Here is an 18637-nt window from a genome sequence, read left to right as displayed (position 1 = left end):
ATTTATTTTTAGTCTTTATGAGACAGGGTCTCCATGTAGCCCCAGCTGTCCTGGAACTATGTTGACCAGGGTGGCCTTGAACTCACAGAGATCCACCTGCCTCTGCCTCCTGAGTGCTGGGATTAAAGGTGTGCACCACCACACCTGGCTGTTATTTTTTTATTCATTTTTATAAATGACAGATGGAACAGAGAGTACATTTCCTATTGTTGTTTTTAGGAGAAGCATTCGCTAAATTTTTTACTGACGCTGAAGGTATCTTCCTCTTTGAATGTCTGATCATTATTCAAAAAAAAAAAATACAAGGTTACTTGTTCTTGTACAAAGTACTCATTAGACTCTGATCCAACTTTTGTATTTTGGTCTAAATGCTTTTATTTGTTGTTTCTCAATATTTTCTTATTGGAGAGTTATTATTTTATCTGAAGGAAATGTATATTTTGATATAAAGAAGCTTTTAGAAAATTATCATAAAGTTGAATTTAAAAGTAATGGTAGATAAAAAATCACAAGGGACTATACCGTATGACCGCTGTTGAGATGAGATTATGTGAATTCATTTTACTGTTACAGGATAGAGTGAATTGCAAAAAAGACCAAAATCTCAGTAAAATTGAAGGCAAACTGAAGTGTTATATAATTGAAATTAAAAACAATTTATAATTTTGTAAAAATAAATACATAAATAATATGAATAAACAAATTTTAAAAAAGATTGAAAAACTCTGATACCCACTATTTTATTCTCAAATATGATTGACATCATCATCATTTTCGTATTAACACCTTAAGTGCAAGGCAGACAATATTAAACAATAATCTTTTGTATTTAAATAATTTATATTTACCAATACACTATTCTTGTTTTTCCTAGTCTGTATTCCTATTTGTATTCTTATTCCAGGGACTTCCTTATCAGAATTATCATTTAAATTTAGCTCCAAGGAGAATAGGAAACAGGCTGGTGTGGGAGCAAGGGAATGTCCACAGGAAAGGATAGAGTCCATCATGTATGGAAAGAATGTGAGCTTTGAAGAGAGGCACAGATGACTCAGGATCCTTGCTCTAGCACAGACTATATATGACTGAGAAACAAATGTAGGAATTCTTTGGCTCGCACTCTTGAGTAATGGGGTGTTATTTGGTCTTGCTGGTTATAAGGCGTTTCTTTTTAATATTAGAATACATTAGTTCTTGCCAAAAATCTGTGAAATGCTCAGAATGTGCACAACAGTTTTTCTTCTTTTTACAAAAGTGGCCATAAGTATACACATGATTATCATTAAAATGCTGCCAGGCTTAACAAGCTGCATCTCATGGATGGCTTTATTGGTACTCAGTAGGCATTCTGGGCAGTTAGGACCAAGAGCACTACACTCTTGTGCTGTGACACCAGAGGTGTACATCCACTGCCAGCCTCCTTGGAGATCAAGTAGATACCAGAAAACCAGATTGTTTAAAAAGGATCAGGAAGAACCAACCTGCATCTTAATGTTACAAGTCAAGATGAATCAACGTAATAGCAACTAAGGAATGAGGGTTGCTGCTTATGACATTTTCTTTAATTCTCCCCACCCACCAATAAGAAGTATGTCAGGTTTTCAGAGGATTTATTTTTGTGTTGGATGTGCAGAGGGAGATTAACAGATGGAGCAAGACTTTGGCAGAGGGGTTAATGGGGCTTAGGAGCAAACAAAGGAATCTCTACTCTTGCTGTGTTACTGGAATATTTCCATACCCATCCCTTAAGAATAAAATTTGCCCTTCAAGGTCTAAGAATCATAGTTTTTTGTGGTATAAATTTTCATTATCTGAGTCTTCAGCCTGCACATTAGATAAACTGACAATGCCATATAAATGAAATAAACTAATCCTCCTGTGTTAAAAAGAAAATACAGGGCATACTAAGTCCCTAATAGTATATTGCAAATACACATAAATAACACTCTCCTGTTGCTTCTTTGATTTGTGTGCTAAAAAGTTATCAGATATAAAATCAAAATTAGTACGCTAAGCATTCATACATATTATTGTATGTATATATTTATAACTATAGCATGTTGTACTTAAACTTCATTCTTTACTGAAGTCTTGTTGGCTGCTGGAAACTGTAAAATTTAGTAAGAGGTGGTAGGGCTGGGCATGGTGGTGTACACCTTTAATCTCAGCACTAGGGAGGCAAAGGCAGGCAGATCTCTGTGAGTTAGAAGTCGGCCTGGTCTACATATAGAGTTCGAGACCAGCCAGGCTACATAGTGAGACCCTGTCAACAACAACAAAAATGGTGGAAACTAAAGGTCCAAGAGTCTGGAGCCTCATTGCTTTGATGTGTATCTCACATCACTATGGATCAGCTCGGGCCTTGGGCAGTATACTTAGCCTCTGATTCTCAGTCAACAGAATGGAAATAATGAGACTAGTCCTCTGTCAGAAGTCTGGTCTGAGGATTAGTGTTTGTAAGGCACTTAAACGTACCACAGTCATGGGTGATGGTGCACACCTATAATCCCTGAAGTCTAAAGGCTCACACAGGAGGATCTTGAGTTTGAGGTCAGCCTTGGATACATAGTAAAATCCTGTCTCAATGAAAGGAAGGAAGGGAGGAAGGGAGAAAGGGAGGGAAGACAAAGGGAGAGAAAGAAGTCAGTCAAGCACATGATAAGCACTGTAACATAAATAATTTTTTTAAAGCCAAAGTAATTGGCTGTTTGTTCATGTGACCTGCAAGATCATATACATTTCTAGATACACTGATTAGAGTAACATTTCAAGTTTCAAGAATTTATATCATTTTGAGTCTAAAACCCCAAGCCAATTCCATTCTGGTGTTTTCTAGGAAATCTTTTGGAGGATAAAGGAATCTCTTAGGTGAATACTGGTCCCTTTCCCTTACAGTCCGCAGTCCCTAGTCATCATGTCCCCTCCCCCCCCCACACACACATGATCAGGATTGTCTCTGAAATTCTGATGAACTGCACAGACATGCCATCTTGAAATTCGCTTTGATGCTTGATGGCTCAGTTCAGATATGCAAATCCAGAAGTGACTTAGTAACTGTCTTTGACCAGAAATGTAAAGCTATGCTTCCCCTGATAAACTATAGCATGGGACTAGTGTAGCTACAGTGTGTGTGTGTGTGTGTGTGTGTGTGTGTGTGTGTGTGTATGTATGTATGTATGTATGTGTGTGTGTCTGTGTGTGTGTGTGTATGTGTGTGTGTGAGAGTGAATTGAAAGTAAAGGGGGACCAGGAGAGGAGAGGGGGGAAAAAAGAGTGTGATGGCATACATGGTACATGAAAATAGAAGAGAGGGCTGTTTGAGGTGAGAATGGGGAGCAATGAATAAGAAAGGTGTAGGGTAGTGAGGGAAGGACATGAGCAGTAACAAAGTGTATTGATATAACACCATCATTAAACATATAACTTTGTCTGCTGACTTAAAAAAAACAGGAAAAGCAGAATACAAGTTAGTGACTGGGAAGAATGTGCTACTTGTATAAGTGGTGGCTGTACTTGGCTTCAGGTGGCATCCATACTGCCTCTCACCAGCTTTGCTTTGCATTTCTTCTCTTGCCCTAAAGTATATCTAATAGAAGCGCTGAAAATTGAGCTAATGCCTGCTTATTTAGAACATTATTTGCTTGAGAGCTATAAACTCATGTTTAATAATGGAACAGATTTTGGCACAGTACTGAAAAATGGATCTATATTGAAAAACAACCACATGACATCCATGAAGGGACCAGCTGAGCAACCTGTAGGGACTTAGTGGGATGACCTCACCTCAGGGACTCTGAGACTGTCAAGAATGTCAGTGCCCATGATAATATCTAACAATGCCCAGAACAATATTCAACGGACTGTCAGGTCCCTCAATGCCCAGAATAGTGTGCAATGGACTATTAGGTCCCTTGAATGTCAGGACAATGTCCTGGAGATCAGTCAACACCCAGGACAGTGTCTGAGGGAAGGACAAGGGCTGCTTCTAAGTTAAGGGTGACATCACAGTTTTAAACAGCGTTTGTTTGTTTAGCTCTATAATTTAAACTAAGAAATATTTCAGCTCCAGAAAATATTGTTATTGAACAGTATGAAAACACACACATACATACCATATTTTCTTTTCCTGTACTTCTATCTATAAATGTGTATGTACCTCACACAGTGAAACTGAGCATTGGTTCTGGGTGGTTTCTACTCTTCTCTTACTAGTTTGCTAGTTCATTCTGACAATAGTTGGATGATGAATAACAGACTCTAATGTTTAACTTAATTTTTCCTACTAATTGAGGAAAGTTCATGCTATTTCATTTTAGCCAAACAGTTCTTCAGCTGCTGATGAGTTCAAGACCCAGGTATGTAGGGAGTTCTGAGGGATAGAAGAAAATTTTACATACTTTTTTGGTACTTTGTTCCTGAAGAGGAAAGCCCCTAGTTGATCTTGGGTGTATTCTATACAGGAGCTTGCCCATGTACTTGGTTAGGCTAGGCAGATCTTTTTTGCCTGTGGCGACATAGCCATTGTAGAAGTTATCCTCAGCAGGTGTTATGTATCTTCCCATCTGTTGTGAAGTATGCTATACTGACTTAGCCCACAACATTGGCCCCAGAGTCAGATGTACCTTCCCAGGCCTCACAGCTATGTTGTCCTGTGCCTGTTCCTCTACCTAGAGTATCTCCCTTGCTTTCTTTCCCAGGCTTCTCACCTGTATAGCTGGCATGATCATACTGCCTGCACTATAGCCTGTTCTTGTGAAGATTATATAAGATCAGTAGTAAGTATTTAAATAGTATCAAACACAAAGTAAACTCTCATTAAATGTTAATAATTACTGTGAATAATATCAGTGGTGATATAACTCATATATCATTAATGACCCATTGGGGAGGTAAAAGTGGCATTAAAAAATATAACAAATCCCAAGTGAAAATGTTGGGAATTAGCCTATCAGTACAAATGTGAGGTGGCTCCTTGTTTGCTTTCTCTTCATTATTGAACAAGTCTAAAAACAAATACCTTGTTTCAGGTGACCTGGGTATCCACAGTGTAGAAGAACTGCAGCTCACCACCACCATCACCCATGTGGATGGACCCACCGAGATCTACAAGTTGACCCGTAAGGAAGCACAGGAATAGAAGATGCTGGTGTGGCACTTGCTTGGGACTGTCTTTCTATCCAGCCCCTTCCCCTGGAGTGGGGCACCTACTACACAGAGCTCAGTGACAAGTGAATGCCTAGTGCCTCTTAGGTGTGGCTTCTTGGAGCAGTGAGTGGACATTTGTGAGATGCCCTCCAACAGTGGTTTTTGGAGGGCTTCTGTTCCTAATGCATTGTGTATGATATTTTCTGTGATCATTGTTACTAGTGAGTGACATAGCAACATCTGTAGCAGTGGTTAGTAAGCCTCATGTGGAGGGATGTACTCCTTGAGATGTTTTGGGCCAATGGGGGCTATCTTGAGTGAAATATGACTTTTTTTCTGTTTTAGATTCTGGGATAGATTTAAAATTCTTTGTAGGATGCTAATGTCATAGTCTTCACTCTCCTCCACAGGTACTTTTTTCTTTCCTATTCATATCACCAAGTAGCAACTGAGTTAGTATTTAAGTTGTCAGTACAAAGGTGCCTGTTTTTTATGACTTACTATAAAATGACTGAATTTCATGAGAAATTCTAGTCCACCAGAAGCATTTCAGCTTTGAAACCAAATCTGTCTCTCTGATACTAACAAGTCTGTTGGCTGTGGGTTTTGAAAAATGTTTGCTAAACTACCCAAGTAGGATTTATGGTATTAAATGGCCTTTGGGTCCTAAAAGCTTTTTTAACCTATTGCTTAAAATGTGTTTTCTTTTGATAAGATGCTTCAAAAAGCCTCCAAAAGTGTAAATCCAATCATTTGAATAAACTGAATACAAATGTGCACCCCCCTCCTGCTCCAACCAATGCTCACCATGTAGATTCAAGTCTGCCTGGAATCTCAGAGTGGCTGGGGATGGGGGAAATAGCCTGATTATATATTCCTGAAAGTGAGCAATACCTTCCGTAGAAGGTAGTAAGCCTTCTTCGGCCAGCAAGAAATGCTCACATGTATGCCAATCAGGACTGGTTGGGGTGGGGATATCAGATGCCCTAGAAGCATACCCCCCTCCATAGCACACATGTCTTGTTCCCACTTTCCCTAATATCCTGTGCCATTGTCTTCTAATGTTTTCACTGGTGAGGCCACATGGCATAGCAGAGAACACACTGGATCCTGAATTTAGAAGGCAATTTCCTGTCACAGGTCTGTCATTTACTAGTTGTGTGACCTTGTTCAAACCATCTGACATGGCTGTTTCTTCATCTACAAACTAGCATTCATAAAATGTAACTGCATGGCAGGGTCACAGTAAACATTAATTCATATACATGGAAGTTTTTCATCAAATATGCATCTATATAAATAGGTTCATCCTGTAGTCTACTAGCAATTTCATGAGGCTCGGTTTTTATATAACTGATGACTGGAGGGAGGTCTGGTTACAGTCTTCTTAATTCACTTATCTAGCAACCCTTACCCTGTCTTTTTCCTAACTTGGGCTAAGACCATGATAAACAGGCACTTAGGTGCTGACTGTTCTCTCTAGGCTTTTTTCTAACCTGGTGAGTGTTAGATGGGTACATGATCCATTGCACTTAACATCCACTTACTGATCTGTGACCAGAATGCAAAGAATCTAGTATAGCCAGTACTTCCATTTCCTGCAGGGAAGATGAACTTCAAGAACTATTTTGATATTCTCTTCAGGAGTATGGAAGGAGGTGTCTTCATTATTAGGGATGGGACAAGGGCATGAGAGAGCCAATGAGAGAGGCCAATGTAGTAAGGCCCAGCTGTGGAAAAGTCAGAGAAGCAGTGTATCCCAGAGAAGGGTTAGGTAAGATTGGTTGCTAAGCCTGGATGGTGCATAGAAAGGCAGAAGATGAATCCCATGTCCTTGGGAGCCAAAAGTGGTTTTCAAAATCATGGTGAGAGCTACAAGACTGCCTCAAGTTTTAGGCAGAAGAAATTATGTGGCTAGAATCACCCATGAAACAAGGAAAGAACCCAGCAAAGAGAGTAAAGACTAGAGCCAGACAGCAGCAGAGGATGTGGAAAGGGAAAGGATTATTTTAGAGATAAAGCAAACCTGGTGTGATTGTTCTAAATGTGAGCTTCATAAGAAGCAAAGAGCAGGGTCTAATTTCAGGCCCTTGCTGGGCAGTGGACTGGGAGGGCACCTAACACAAGTAGAGATTCCTGAATGAGAAGTGTGTCCGTAAGTAATAGAAGTCAAGTATGGCAAGTTTAACCCAAACAAGGTTTGTCCTGGAATAGTTCATGGGTCCCTGGAAAAGCTGAATTACCCCCCAAATGGGTATAGGAATAACTCCAAGGGATTCCAGCACCAAGAACTCATATTTTTCTCTATAATAATTCCATTTATAAGTCCTGCGGCTCATATCAAATGATGTCTCACATCAAAACCAAAGGCGGTATATCCCAGTGCCATTCCATTTGCATAAGGGAGCCAGATTGAATGTCTTTACCTTGTGGATAGGAATCAGTCTTCAAAGGATATCGAATCTTCTTTGACCTAGGCACATGGTCAGAACGGATCTAGCATTACGGGCATGAGTACACATTTGAAATCTTCCAAACTGTTTCAATTGTTATTTCCTGGAGAAAACAATGAGCAGAGTATTCATGGCAGACTTGGCAGCCACTGTCATTGAGAATAAATATGCCTGAGCAGAGCACCAATGCATCACAAAAGATCATCTGTAATATCTAGCTTGACGTGGCACATTCCACAAGAGAGAAGGAAAATGAAGTAGACTAATAAAAAATATATGGGTTTCAAAGAAGCCAAAGAACGAGAGTTATGGAAACAAGGTAGTATTGGGTCACCTGGGAGGCTCAGCAGCTCTTCAGGAGTGACTGAGTCTATGGATGCCGTGTTTCAGATGTCTATGACCATCTTAGGTGTCAGAGCAGGAGCTGGACAGAAGTGGAACCGAGTCAGAGGATGGATGTGCTCAGCAGCAAGGAGGAAGATGATTGCTTTGAGAGGAGCCAGAAGGAAGGCAAGGCTTGTGATTTTCAGTTTGTGGAAAGCTGCACTGAGTGTGAAATCCTGAGGCCTGAGGCCATCTCTGAAGAAAAGACAATGAAAAGGGAAAATAAAAACCAAGGACTGTCAGCTATTAGGGTCTAGAAACAAATTAAGGCCTTAACGCTAAGGGAGTGAAAGGACACCTTCATTTGAGACAAAAGTGAAAAGAAAAATTGAAGCCAAAAGGAAACAGTTTGCAGCCCAGCCCTCTATATGTCTCCTTTACACACCGAAGAAAGATGTGAGGAGGACCACCAAGGGAGCCTCAACTCCAGGTGCAAATGAAATCCAGCCAACCCCAGTCAGTGGAAAGTGTCCTAGAAGACCCTCAAGAAGTAAGAAAAGACTATTATTAGATACTTCAAGTAAAAGAAAAAAAAAATTATTATCCATAAGTACCAGTTTATATGCACATCACTATGAAAATTTTTCACGTTGCTTTAAGGATGTTATAGAAAAGTATAAAAGATTCCAATTATCTACTTGTAAAACAAGAAGATTCACTGATACATTCAACAAATAAGTAAAATACAATTCCTGTTCCAGTGGAAAATAAAATCACTTTCAGTTAGGCTATCACATTGGGTGGGTGCGTGTGTATGTGTGTGTGTGTGTGTGTGTGTGTGTGTGTGTAATATTCCTACGTTTTCTCTTTAAGGGAAAATAATGTTCATGAAAAAAATAAATAAATGGTTTCATGTATGACCCTCAAGTTAGTTTAATAATCCCTCAGAACTGAGAATAATCATTCTAACAGTTCTGATGCCCAAGTTCAGGCCATACAGAGCCTGTGGAGTCCTTGAGGATCATACATGTCGCATCCTGTTGGTGCTTTGAGAATTCTGAAGCAGGATATTCAGAGTGGGGGTGACTTCAGCTATGTCCACAGGGTGGCAGCCAAGCTATGGTCTCTGATAGCAACCTTATCCTGTTAGTTTTAGAAACAATATTATCATCTTTTTGAAATAAGGTCACCCTTTTAAAAGGCTGACTGGTAAACTTGGGACTCTAAACCAGGCTTCCTGTGTAACCTTCAGAGTGTCTAAGACTGCACCCATCATTTAGCTTCATCATTCCAGACACCGTCTTCCTCTTATCAGGTAACCATCAAAGCTAACAGAGGAAATGAAACTTTTCTTTTCCTGGGCGGGGGGTGGGGGAGGTCTTCTTGGTGGACAACAGATGGATGCAGAGAAATGGATGTCTTTGAAAGGAATGTACACAACTATTGTAGCACAGGACTTTGGTCAGAAAAGGTTAGTGAGTACAATTCACTAACCCTGGTCTTACTCTGAATGCTAAATGTACCAGCATTCTCTAGAGTTATCTTCTTGATTTAGGTAGACTTTCCTCCTTTTGCAGACATTTATCATCAGGCCAGCTAATGAGGCCAGGTAGCCTGTGCACGCTGACTTTCGTGAACATACTTTTGTGCCTTTATCTCCCAGGATCATTTACAAAATAGTTTGTTATTTTTATTTCATGTATATGAGTGTATTTCCTGCATGTATGTAAGTGCACCCATGTCATACAATGCCCATAGAGGTCATAAGAGGGTGTTGGATCCCCAGATGATTGTTAGCCAGCATATGGGTGGTGGGAATTGAACCCCTTTCCTCTACAAGAGCAGCCAGTGCTTTGAATCACTGAGCCATCTTTCCAGCCCACACCCAGGATCATTTTTATCCTGTCATATTACAAGAACATTTCTGACTTCTGCAGGCTTACTCTCACCATGTCTTCTGAGAATAGATTGATTTCACGGTATTGGGATTTCTTGGTTTGCATCAGTAGCTCCTTTCCTGATATCAGAGGGGCCTTCTAGGCACTTGTGACCATTTTGTGTGAGGAGTTTCCTGTCTTCTACGGCAATACACTTAGTTTTCAGAGTCAGAAATGTCCCTCAGTATTTTGATCAACCTTTCCTTCCTGACTTTACCTTTTGGTATTGATGGTTCTTTCCCATAGCTCCACACCCACTTGGGTCTTCTCTTCCCCAGGGTCAATGAAAGAACTCTTCAACCCTTCCTCCAGACAGTTTCCAGAAAGCTCCCCCATTACTATTTACCCGTTAACTGTAGTTGTGTGTCTTGTTCTTCCAAAATATGATACTCAGGTTGAAATAGTGTTCTGGCTGGCACAGATTAATATCAAAATGCTATTTCTTATACTAAGGCCCACTGTCTCAAGAAAAGGACATACATTTTTGTTTGTTTCTCATAACTCATGCTCATGTCACTACTAACACATTTAGAAACATTTAAACGTGAATATTATCAATATTTTGTATTCAACAACAGTTTTCATCCTTTCCCTACTTTTATGAGACAGGATCTCACACTGCAGCCTGCTCTGTCTTCAAACTCAGCAGCAATCTTCCTGCCTCTGACTTTCAAGTAAGTGCTGGGTTTAAGAGTATGAAACATGCCTGGCTTATGTTTTTCATCTTAATTCTAGGACTTTATATCTGTTTATATGAGCATTAGCATATATACTTGCTCAAGACCAGAAACTGTCCCTTGCTCTGGACCTTTGCTGTGTTTATCTCTATTCTTTACAAACTTACATAACTCATAAAGAAAAGAATGTAACAGGGGCTGGAGAGATGGCACAGTGGTTAAAAGCACTTAATGCTCTTCCAAAGGACTTGAGTTTAGCGCTCAACATTCACGTTGGGCAGCTTACAAGTGCCTGTAACTCCAGCTTTAGGAGATCTGTGGGTCTCTCTTCCCTGAGAACAAAGGGAGCAGGGTTAGGAAGGCCACGTGAGTAAGGAAAAACCTGCTGGGAGTCAGCTTCATTGAGACAGCTCAGGGGGTTACAGGAAGATATAGGGTTAGGACGGCAGCCAAAGCTTTACCTGATAGGTGTTCATAGTATGCTTCATTCGCATGTGGCAGAAGGACCCATCGGGATGGAGTGGCTGCAGTACAATGCCTGATTATCTTACGGGAAAACCTGGGGCAGCATTTGCAGGGAACTATGTCAAAGGTCATGTTCCAAATAAGGTCAGGCATCTGGACTTGGAGAAGCTCTCCAAATAAGGTCAGGCAGAGAGTAGGAAGGTGAGAAAGGCGGTCCTCCATTTAGCTCTGAGATCTGTAGAGCTATCCAGACATGGTGGACTGCAACCTTAACAGCAGGGTCCTCCAACAGAAATCTGACACCTTCTGCTTTCCACTAGCACCAGCACTCATGTGCATATACCCACACCCACACATACATATAATTAAAATTAAAAATAAATCTTAAAACAAGAATAGCAGCAGTTGTATGTGTTGTAATATGTAGCTTATTATTTGTGAATTTTCCTCTAATGTCACCTACTCACAGTCAGAGGTCATGCATCTTAGAATTTGAGACTCAAAAAGATGAAATGGTGCATCCAAGGTCCTGTATGTTTAAAGAGGCAGAGTTGGAACTACAAAGAATGCTTCAGCCTCCACACCTTACTTTCACTTCAGTCGCAAGAATCAATAATTTTGTTTTGAGGCATACCTCTCATTAGATACAAGTACTATTAGAAAATAGTACAGACAAAGAAAGTGTCTCCCTTCTGCTGACTGGAAAATGAATAAGGCAAACCTTGGAATCAGGGATTTCTAGTCATTACACAATTTCTGCTTTTTAGTGAGTTTTGGTTTGGGCTTGTCTCTCGGGGCTGTTCTTTTGCAGTCCTCCCTGAGCTTGGTGATTACCCTCAGTCATAACGAAGTCTGGGCTGATATCCTGGGCTGATGTTGGGTACCTGATCCAGATCTTCTATGGGCCATACCCTGGCGTCAGTCTGAAGGGTAGTGGTATGAATAGATGACATGTATTTATTGATCCTGAAGCTCTGCAGAGCTGCTCCAGGTGCCTATGCTTGCCTCTTCTGAGGCAAGATAAGTCTTGGAAATTCTTTTCATCATGGTGAGTCAGGTTTGGGTTAGCCTACTCTCCCAGTTAAGCAGGACTGCTCTCTAGGGATGCCAAGAGACAGAAGTGACTGCAAACAGAGTGGCCAAGACAAGTGCTGACACCATGGTTGGGTGAATGGAGATGTTGCACAGGCAACAACAGGTACAAGAAACTCCAGATGGAGCACTCCCTTTACATTCATCTGTCTTTTGTGCATGGAAGGCTTGACAGAAAAGGTTGTCCCTAAGCAGGAGCAGGAGTTTCACTAGCCTGGGGTCTTCTAAAAGCAGATCTGAGGCAGAGATTTGTATGCAACAAAGTTGGTTTGGAAGGAAAGTGATCCAGGAAATAGAGGAATGGAGAACAGAGGTTGAGAAGAGGGGAAAGAAAAGAATAATTCTGGGGAGCCTCTAAGCAACTGCGAGAAGCTGCTACAGTATTGAGCCACTGGACAGAGGAAGCTGGGAGAAAGCCACCCACTCCCACCCTTTGATGGTGTTCTGGACTGTCGACTGCTTGGAACTATGGCGAGCTCAGAGAATATTGGGAGGGGACCAATGGCCTCAGCTACAAATTTTCATTTTCCTCTCAAAAGCAAGATTCTTTCTTGTAAAAGCTTTGCAAAAATACACTAAAGGAAAAACACTATAAGCTTTTCATAAGCATATCATCTAAGAAGGAGTACTATTACCATGTCAGGTTGTGTTCTCACAGGCTTTTCTTATAATGTCAGGTTTTTCCAAACATATATGGGCAATATATAAGCCTTTCCATTGATATATGCATATATTAAATCATATTATGTTTAGAAAAAAAATATTTAGTTTCATGTTGCTTTTCCTTTTCATATATGCTAAATCTAGATCCTTCCATGTTATTAGGTTGTCTTCTCTAACATGAGTTTAATCACTTTATATTGTAGTCTCTACCGAGGATGTGCCACAGTTGGTTTATTACTTATCTTCTATGTTTGGGCATGATTTGAAGTTTGACTATTAGAATATATGTTGAAATGGATATCTTTGAATATAGATCCATTTTTTACATCTCCTAGGACTGTGATAAGATCAGTTTTTAAGAGCAAACTAGCCTCAAGATCAATTCATTGACTGCATACAAGTTGAACATCCTCTTATGGGTCAGGTGTTTCTTTTAAGTACTTTAGACATATCAATAGACAGTGTTCCCATCATCATGAGCATATTGACATAATAGATAAATGCAGTGACAGTGATAAAATATATGGGAAAGTTTGTCACTGTCAACTGTAAACTGGAGTTTGCATCCTCATGGACAAACAGTTGTGAAGGTTTGCAATTTCTGCATGTAAAACTGTTGTATCATGTGAATTATGCATTTTTTTTCTTCTAAGTGACACTGGACAGGTTTTGTTTTATGTGTTTATATTATGAGTTTAGACTCACCAGTTTAATATTATGACTGAGGTAATTTATTCTTTGGTTATGAATAAGTGACTCTCCCAAATGTTTCTCTCTCTCTTTTTTTTAATTTTTTGATGTTTCCTAAGATCTAGAACTTTTAAATTTTTTAATTTTTAAAATTAAATTTTATTTATTTATTGTGCGTGTGTGTTTGTGTGTGTGTATGTGTGTGTGTGTGTGCACATGTGCATGTGCATGCCATGAGCCCTGTCTGGCAGTCAGAGGACAACTTGCAGAAGTTGTTTCTCTTCTACCAGATTTGGTTCTGGGGATGAACTTCAAGTTGTCAGGTACGACAACAAGCACCTTTGCCGCTGAGCCATCTTGCCAGCTACTAAGATTTTTTTTTTCTCTAACATTTTTTACCAAATTGAGCTTTGTTTCAGAGCAAATAGTTTGTTGTCACAACAAAACTGATTTTCAATAGTAAATTTCCCTATTGGCTAACAGGTCCATTTTCCTTCAACCCTCTGCTCAGCAGAGGGATTGGCTACTGTTTTTTGTTGTTTTTTTTTTTTTTTTTTTTTTTTTTTTTTTTTTTCAGGAAACCGGAGCTAAAACTTGGCACCAGGCCGGCCAGCAATGGTGATGACTCAGTGGCCAGCTCTCTCTTCACCTGACAGAGAGGAGCCAGTGACCAAACAATTTGTGACTTAAGGTTCATTCGGTTGGAGTCTCAGCTGATGTTGGATAGTGTGGTCTCAGTAGTATCCCCATCCATGACTCTGTGCTACATTATTGTCATCCCTTCCCACCCAGAGATGTGGCTGGACACTAACTTGAAACCAGTACCTAGAAGCCACACAGAAGATCAGTCAAAAGCTCAGAATTCCCATGTGGTTCTTTCACCCCCACTCCAATTCCACCTGCTGTAGGAGCCAGACACAGTCTTGTTTCCACAGCCACTATCCATGGCTCAAGGATCAAGAGCTGGCCTTAATGAGCAGCAGATAGTCAGAGGCACCTAAATGCCTGTGAGGTAGGTTGTACCACTCTCCCTGTTTAATGCAGCCACAAATTCCCTAAAACTTCAATACTAAATGTCAGTAATGATGGAGCTAAGAGTGCTCACCTGACCCCTTGCTTACCAGTACCCTAAAGCTTCTTCTTAGGAAACAGTGAAAAGGGACACTTTGAGAAATAGAGAGATGGAGTTGGGGCTGGAGAGACAGCTGAGCAGTTAAGAGTGTGCGTTAATTAAGCACATACTGCTCTTTCAGAGGACCTGAGTTTGGTTTCCAGTACCTACTTTTGGTGGCCCTAACAGCTACCTGTAACTCTATCCACAGAGTGACCCAATGCTTATCATCTTTAAAGGCACTTGAACATGCACCCCCCTACACACATACATAATTTAAAATAATGATAAAAATAAAAATTAACCCATAAATTGAGAGATAGAGGAAAATGTCCCCTTTAGAGGCTGTAACTCTTCTATTTCAGGACACATCTAGTCTCATCCTGAATGTGACTGTGGAGGTCGAAATACATAGCAACATGAACTGGACTTCACCTAGCCAGAGTTGAAAAGGGAGAGCTAGACACTGGAGCGTTTTCATTTCCATCTAGTAAGCTGGTTAGTTTTTTGTCAGCTTTATACAAACTTAGACATACCTGAGAAGAGTCTCGGACGAGGAATTGCTTCCATCAGATTGGCCTGTGGGCACTTTCTTGATTTATTGATGTAAGGGGCCCAGCCCACTGTGAGTCATGCCACCCTGGGCAGGTGGGCCTGGATTGCATAAAAGAGGTTCCTGAATGGGCCCTTCATTAGTCCTCCATGGTTTCTGCTTTATTTCCTGCATGAGTTCCTGTCCTGACTTCTCTCATTGATGGACAGGAAATATAAGATGAAATAAACCCTTTTCTCCAGGGTTGCTTTTGGTCATGGTGTTTATCATACTAACAGGAACCAAATTAGAACATGTACTTAACTTGCATTTTCGTTTAGAGTTTCTATCTTTTCTTTAATGTTTAAAGGAAATCTAACCTAAGAATAGTTCAAAGTTTTTTTTTCTAGTTTAAAATTTTTCCTTTTGAGTTTTTCTTCCTTTCACTTATTGTTAGTTCATATGTAATTTGTTTTTCTGCAGGAAACTATTTTTCTCCTTCCAAATAACTCAAAGCGTAATGTTTCTGTGTAATACTTGGGAGTTGTAAGTTGCTAAGTAACCTGGGAGGCCAAGGCAGCAGGTAAGCCCTGGAATGGCTGTATGGTCACAGCCAGTGCCAAAGATGCTAAAAGTGCCAGCAAACAGCAAGGCACACTGGACTCTGTCATTCAGGGGTTCCCAGGAGAGAATTGCCATCAGAGATCATGCATGTGCACATTATCATCAGGAAGTGCAAGGGCTGTTGCAGGAGCTGAGTGAGCTTAGAAAAAAGAAGGCAACCATGGCCACTTGTCCAGGGTTACTGAACGTCACCTCACAGGGCATGTCTTGAAAAGCATTCTGCTCCTCCATAACACATCCCAAGGGAAAAGACTTGGGCTCCCAAGCAAAGCCCATAGCTACATCGAATGCATAGTAAACTGGCATGGGGGCTTCTCCTGTGGGCAAGAGAAGTGATGTGATCTGGAATGACTGACAAGGCCAAAAGTGGACCGCTCTGTGTCCTTGGCCAAGTTACAGAGCCCCTCTGCATCCAGTTTTATTAAATTAGATGTTCATTTTATTTTAACACATTTAGCAGTAATAATCTGTTGGAAATAATGCTGTATAAGGATATATGCTCTAGATTTCAAGACTTGGAGTATAAGCTTCAAGGGTACAAAAATTGAAATGTGGGGCCAGTGAGGTGACTCAGCAGATAAAGTTGTTTGATGACCTGAGATCAATCCTGAGAACCCACATAGAAAGAACTACCAAGTTGTCCTGTAACCTACACACACATGCAGTGGCATGTGCCACCCCAAAATAAATAAATGTAAGCAGTTTCTTTCAAATAACTTGAAAGCGCATGCAGCATATTTTTTTGATGCTAAAGAGTAAACGTATGTGGAAGAAGAGACATTTTAGGAAGGAAGGAAGGGAAAGAGGGAGAGAGGAGGGGAGAGAAAATTATTAACTAAGTTTGACCTATGAGAAGAAATAAAGACTGGACTGTGAGGCAAATCTCTGCCAACCATTCTAACCCACACAGTAGGTGTGGGAAGACAGATGCACAACAGCCTTTCATCCCACCAACCAAACAGACCTCTTAGCTTTCAAAATTAGCATTTAAAAGTTCCTTTACCCAGAATGTCAGTTGTAGCTATTTGCCGCCCTCTGCTGTCCAAAGAGAGTAGTGATTGCACTGCAAGCCAGGTTTATTTGGTTGAAATTTGAACACAGTGCCCCCTCCCCAGTCACTTAGGCTGTGTCTACTATCAAGCATTGATGTAAAATAAACCAGGGTCTAGCACAGATAGATTCTTATTCTCATGGACCTTAATTAGATAACACACTTATTAATTATTCATTTCTCCAATCAGTCTTAGGAGGTAGGCCTGATCATTTTCTCATATTACAGAGGAGGAGACCAGGACACAGAGATACTTGGATCCTTGTCTTTCAAGCTCAGTGTTATGGGCAGGGAAGTTAAGCATGAAACCAAGGTTTCTTGTCTATTTAGATAAGAACTCTGAGGGAAAGGGACACCTGACAGCAAGAGGCTCTCAAGTCAGCTCCGAGGAGAACTACTAGGGAGGAGAGAATGAGCCTGCATGTTTACAGGAAGGAACACCCTAAAGAGCTTAAGAGCTGTGGCACCTGGGGTATGGGAAGGGATAGAATTCAGGGAGAGCAAGAGAGTCCTCAGGATTTTTTATAAGCCTCTGGTTCTTCTTTTGTTAATTTTTATTTTTATATTATTTTTATGTGAGGTGTACCCCACCTTATATTAATTTTTTTATTTTTTATGTGTATGTGTGTATTGCCTGCATGTAGGTAAGTGCACCCGTGTCGTGCAATGCCCACGGAAGACAGAAGAGGCTGTCGGATCCCCTGGAACTAGAGTTACAGACAGTTGATAGTTGCCATGTGGGTGCTGAGATTCAAACCCAAGTCTTCTGCAAGAACAGTCAGTGTTCTTAACTGCCAAGCCATCTCTCCAGCCCCATAAAAATATTAACTGTATAAGGAGAGAAAAACATTTAGAATTTTCATTTTCAGGGCTGGCAAAATGACTTAGCAGATGAAGATACTTACTGTCAAACTTGATGACCTGAATTTAATCTCCAGGACTCTCATAGCAGGAGGAGAGAGCTGACCCCCTCAACATTGTCCTTTGACTTCTACATGCATCCATGACACATGTGCACATTTCCACATAGGTACACAACAATAAAAATATTTTAAAAAATAAAATTATCATTTAGAAAATGTCTTCAAAATTTTGTTGAGTTTTATGAGACAAATATTAAATGTTAAGACACAGCTGAGAATCCCTCTTAGAACCAGTGTCCAAAACAGGTGATATGTATAAAACACTGATTAAGTGCAGGTATACCACAGCAGGCATGTGACATAGGTGTTATTGTTCATACACTTGCCAGTAAGCCATTTGATTTCAGAAAGTTCAAATCATTTGCCCTGGGTCAAATAACTGGTATTCTGGGTACTACTTGACTTCACCACCCCCTTTTCTGTGTCCTAAGTGAGGAGAAACAAGCTAAGTAAATCACCTCCCACACATCAAGATTTACAGGGCTTATACTGAGTTCAATATTGTATAATTTGTTCATACACTTGCCAGTAAGCCATTTGATTTCAGAAAGTTCAAATCATTTGCCCTGGGTCAAATAACTGGTATTCTGGGTACTACTTGACTTCACCACCCCCTTTTCTGTGTCCTAAGTGAGGAGAAACAAGCTAAGTAAATCACCTCCCACACATCAAGATTTACAGGGCTTATACTGAGTTCAATATTGTATAATTGTAGTAATTCAACAGTGAACCTAAAAATTTCATAGCCACTTTTGAAAGAGCTGTATCTGCTCTGGAAACTGTTATTGAGTTTGTTAAAGCTGTAATGAAATGCTTCTTCTTTTTTTGGGGGGGGTGGGGTTTGAGACAGGGTTTCCCGATAGCTCCAACTGTCCTGGAACTCACTATGTAGACCAGGCTGGCCTTGAACTCACAGAGATCCGCCTGCCTCTGCCTCCCAAGTGCTGGGA

At 40.4% G+C, this 18637-nt stretch overlaps 1 protein-coding gene across 4 annotated transcripts in view; it reads left to right on the top strand.

The window, feature by feature from the left end:
- Positions 1-5922, top strand: part of Wls (Wnt ligand secretion mediator) — a 120328-nt gene extending 114406 nt beyond the window's left edge. For 2 of the 4 annotated variants that reach the window (XM_008848537.2, XM_029553767.1), the window contains one exon: positions 5028-5922. In XM_008848537.2, coding sequence (XP_008846759.1) covers positions 5028-5137 — 110 coding nt within the window. In that variant the 3' untranslated portion in view covers positions 5138-5922. Of the gene's footprint in view, positions 1-4316; positions 4356-4697; positions 4776-5027 lie in introns of all 4 variants that reach the window. The other 2 variants (XR_607790.2, XM_017802048.2) reach the window with 2 other exon arrangements.
- Positions 5923-18637: the final 12715 nt, after the last annotated feature.

This window comes from Nannospalax galili, unplaced genomic scaffold, assembly GCF_000622305.1.
Source record: "Nannospalax galili isolate Female #2095 unplaced genomic scaffold, S.galili_v1.0 scaffold764, whole genome shotgun sequence".
Classification (NCBI taxonomy): Eukaryota; Metazoa; Chordata; class Mammalia; order Rodentia; family Spalacidae; genus Nannospalax; species Nannospalax galili.
This window is presented reverse-complemented; position numbering and strand designations above follow the sequence as displayed.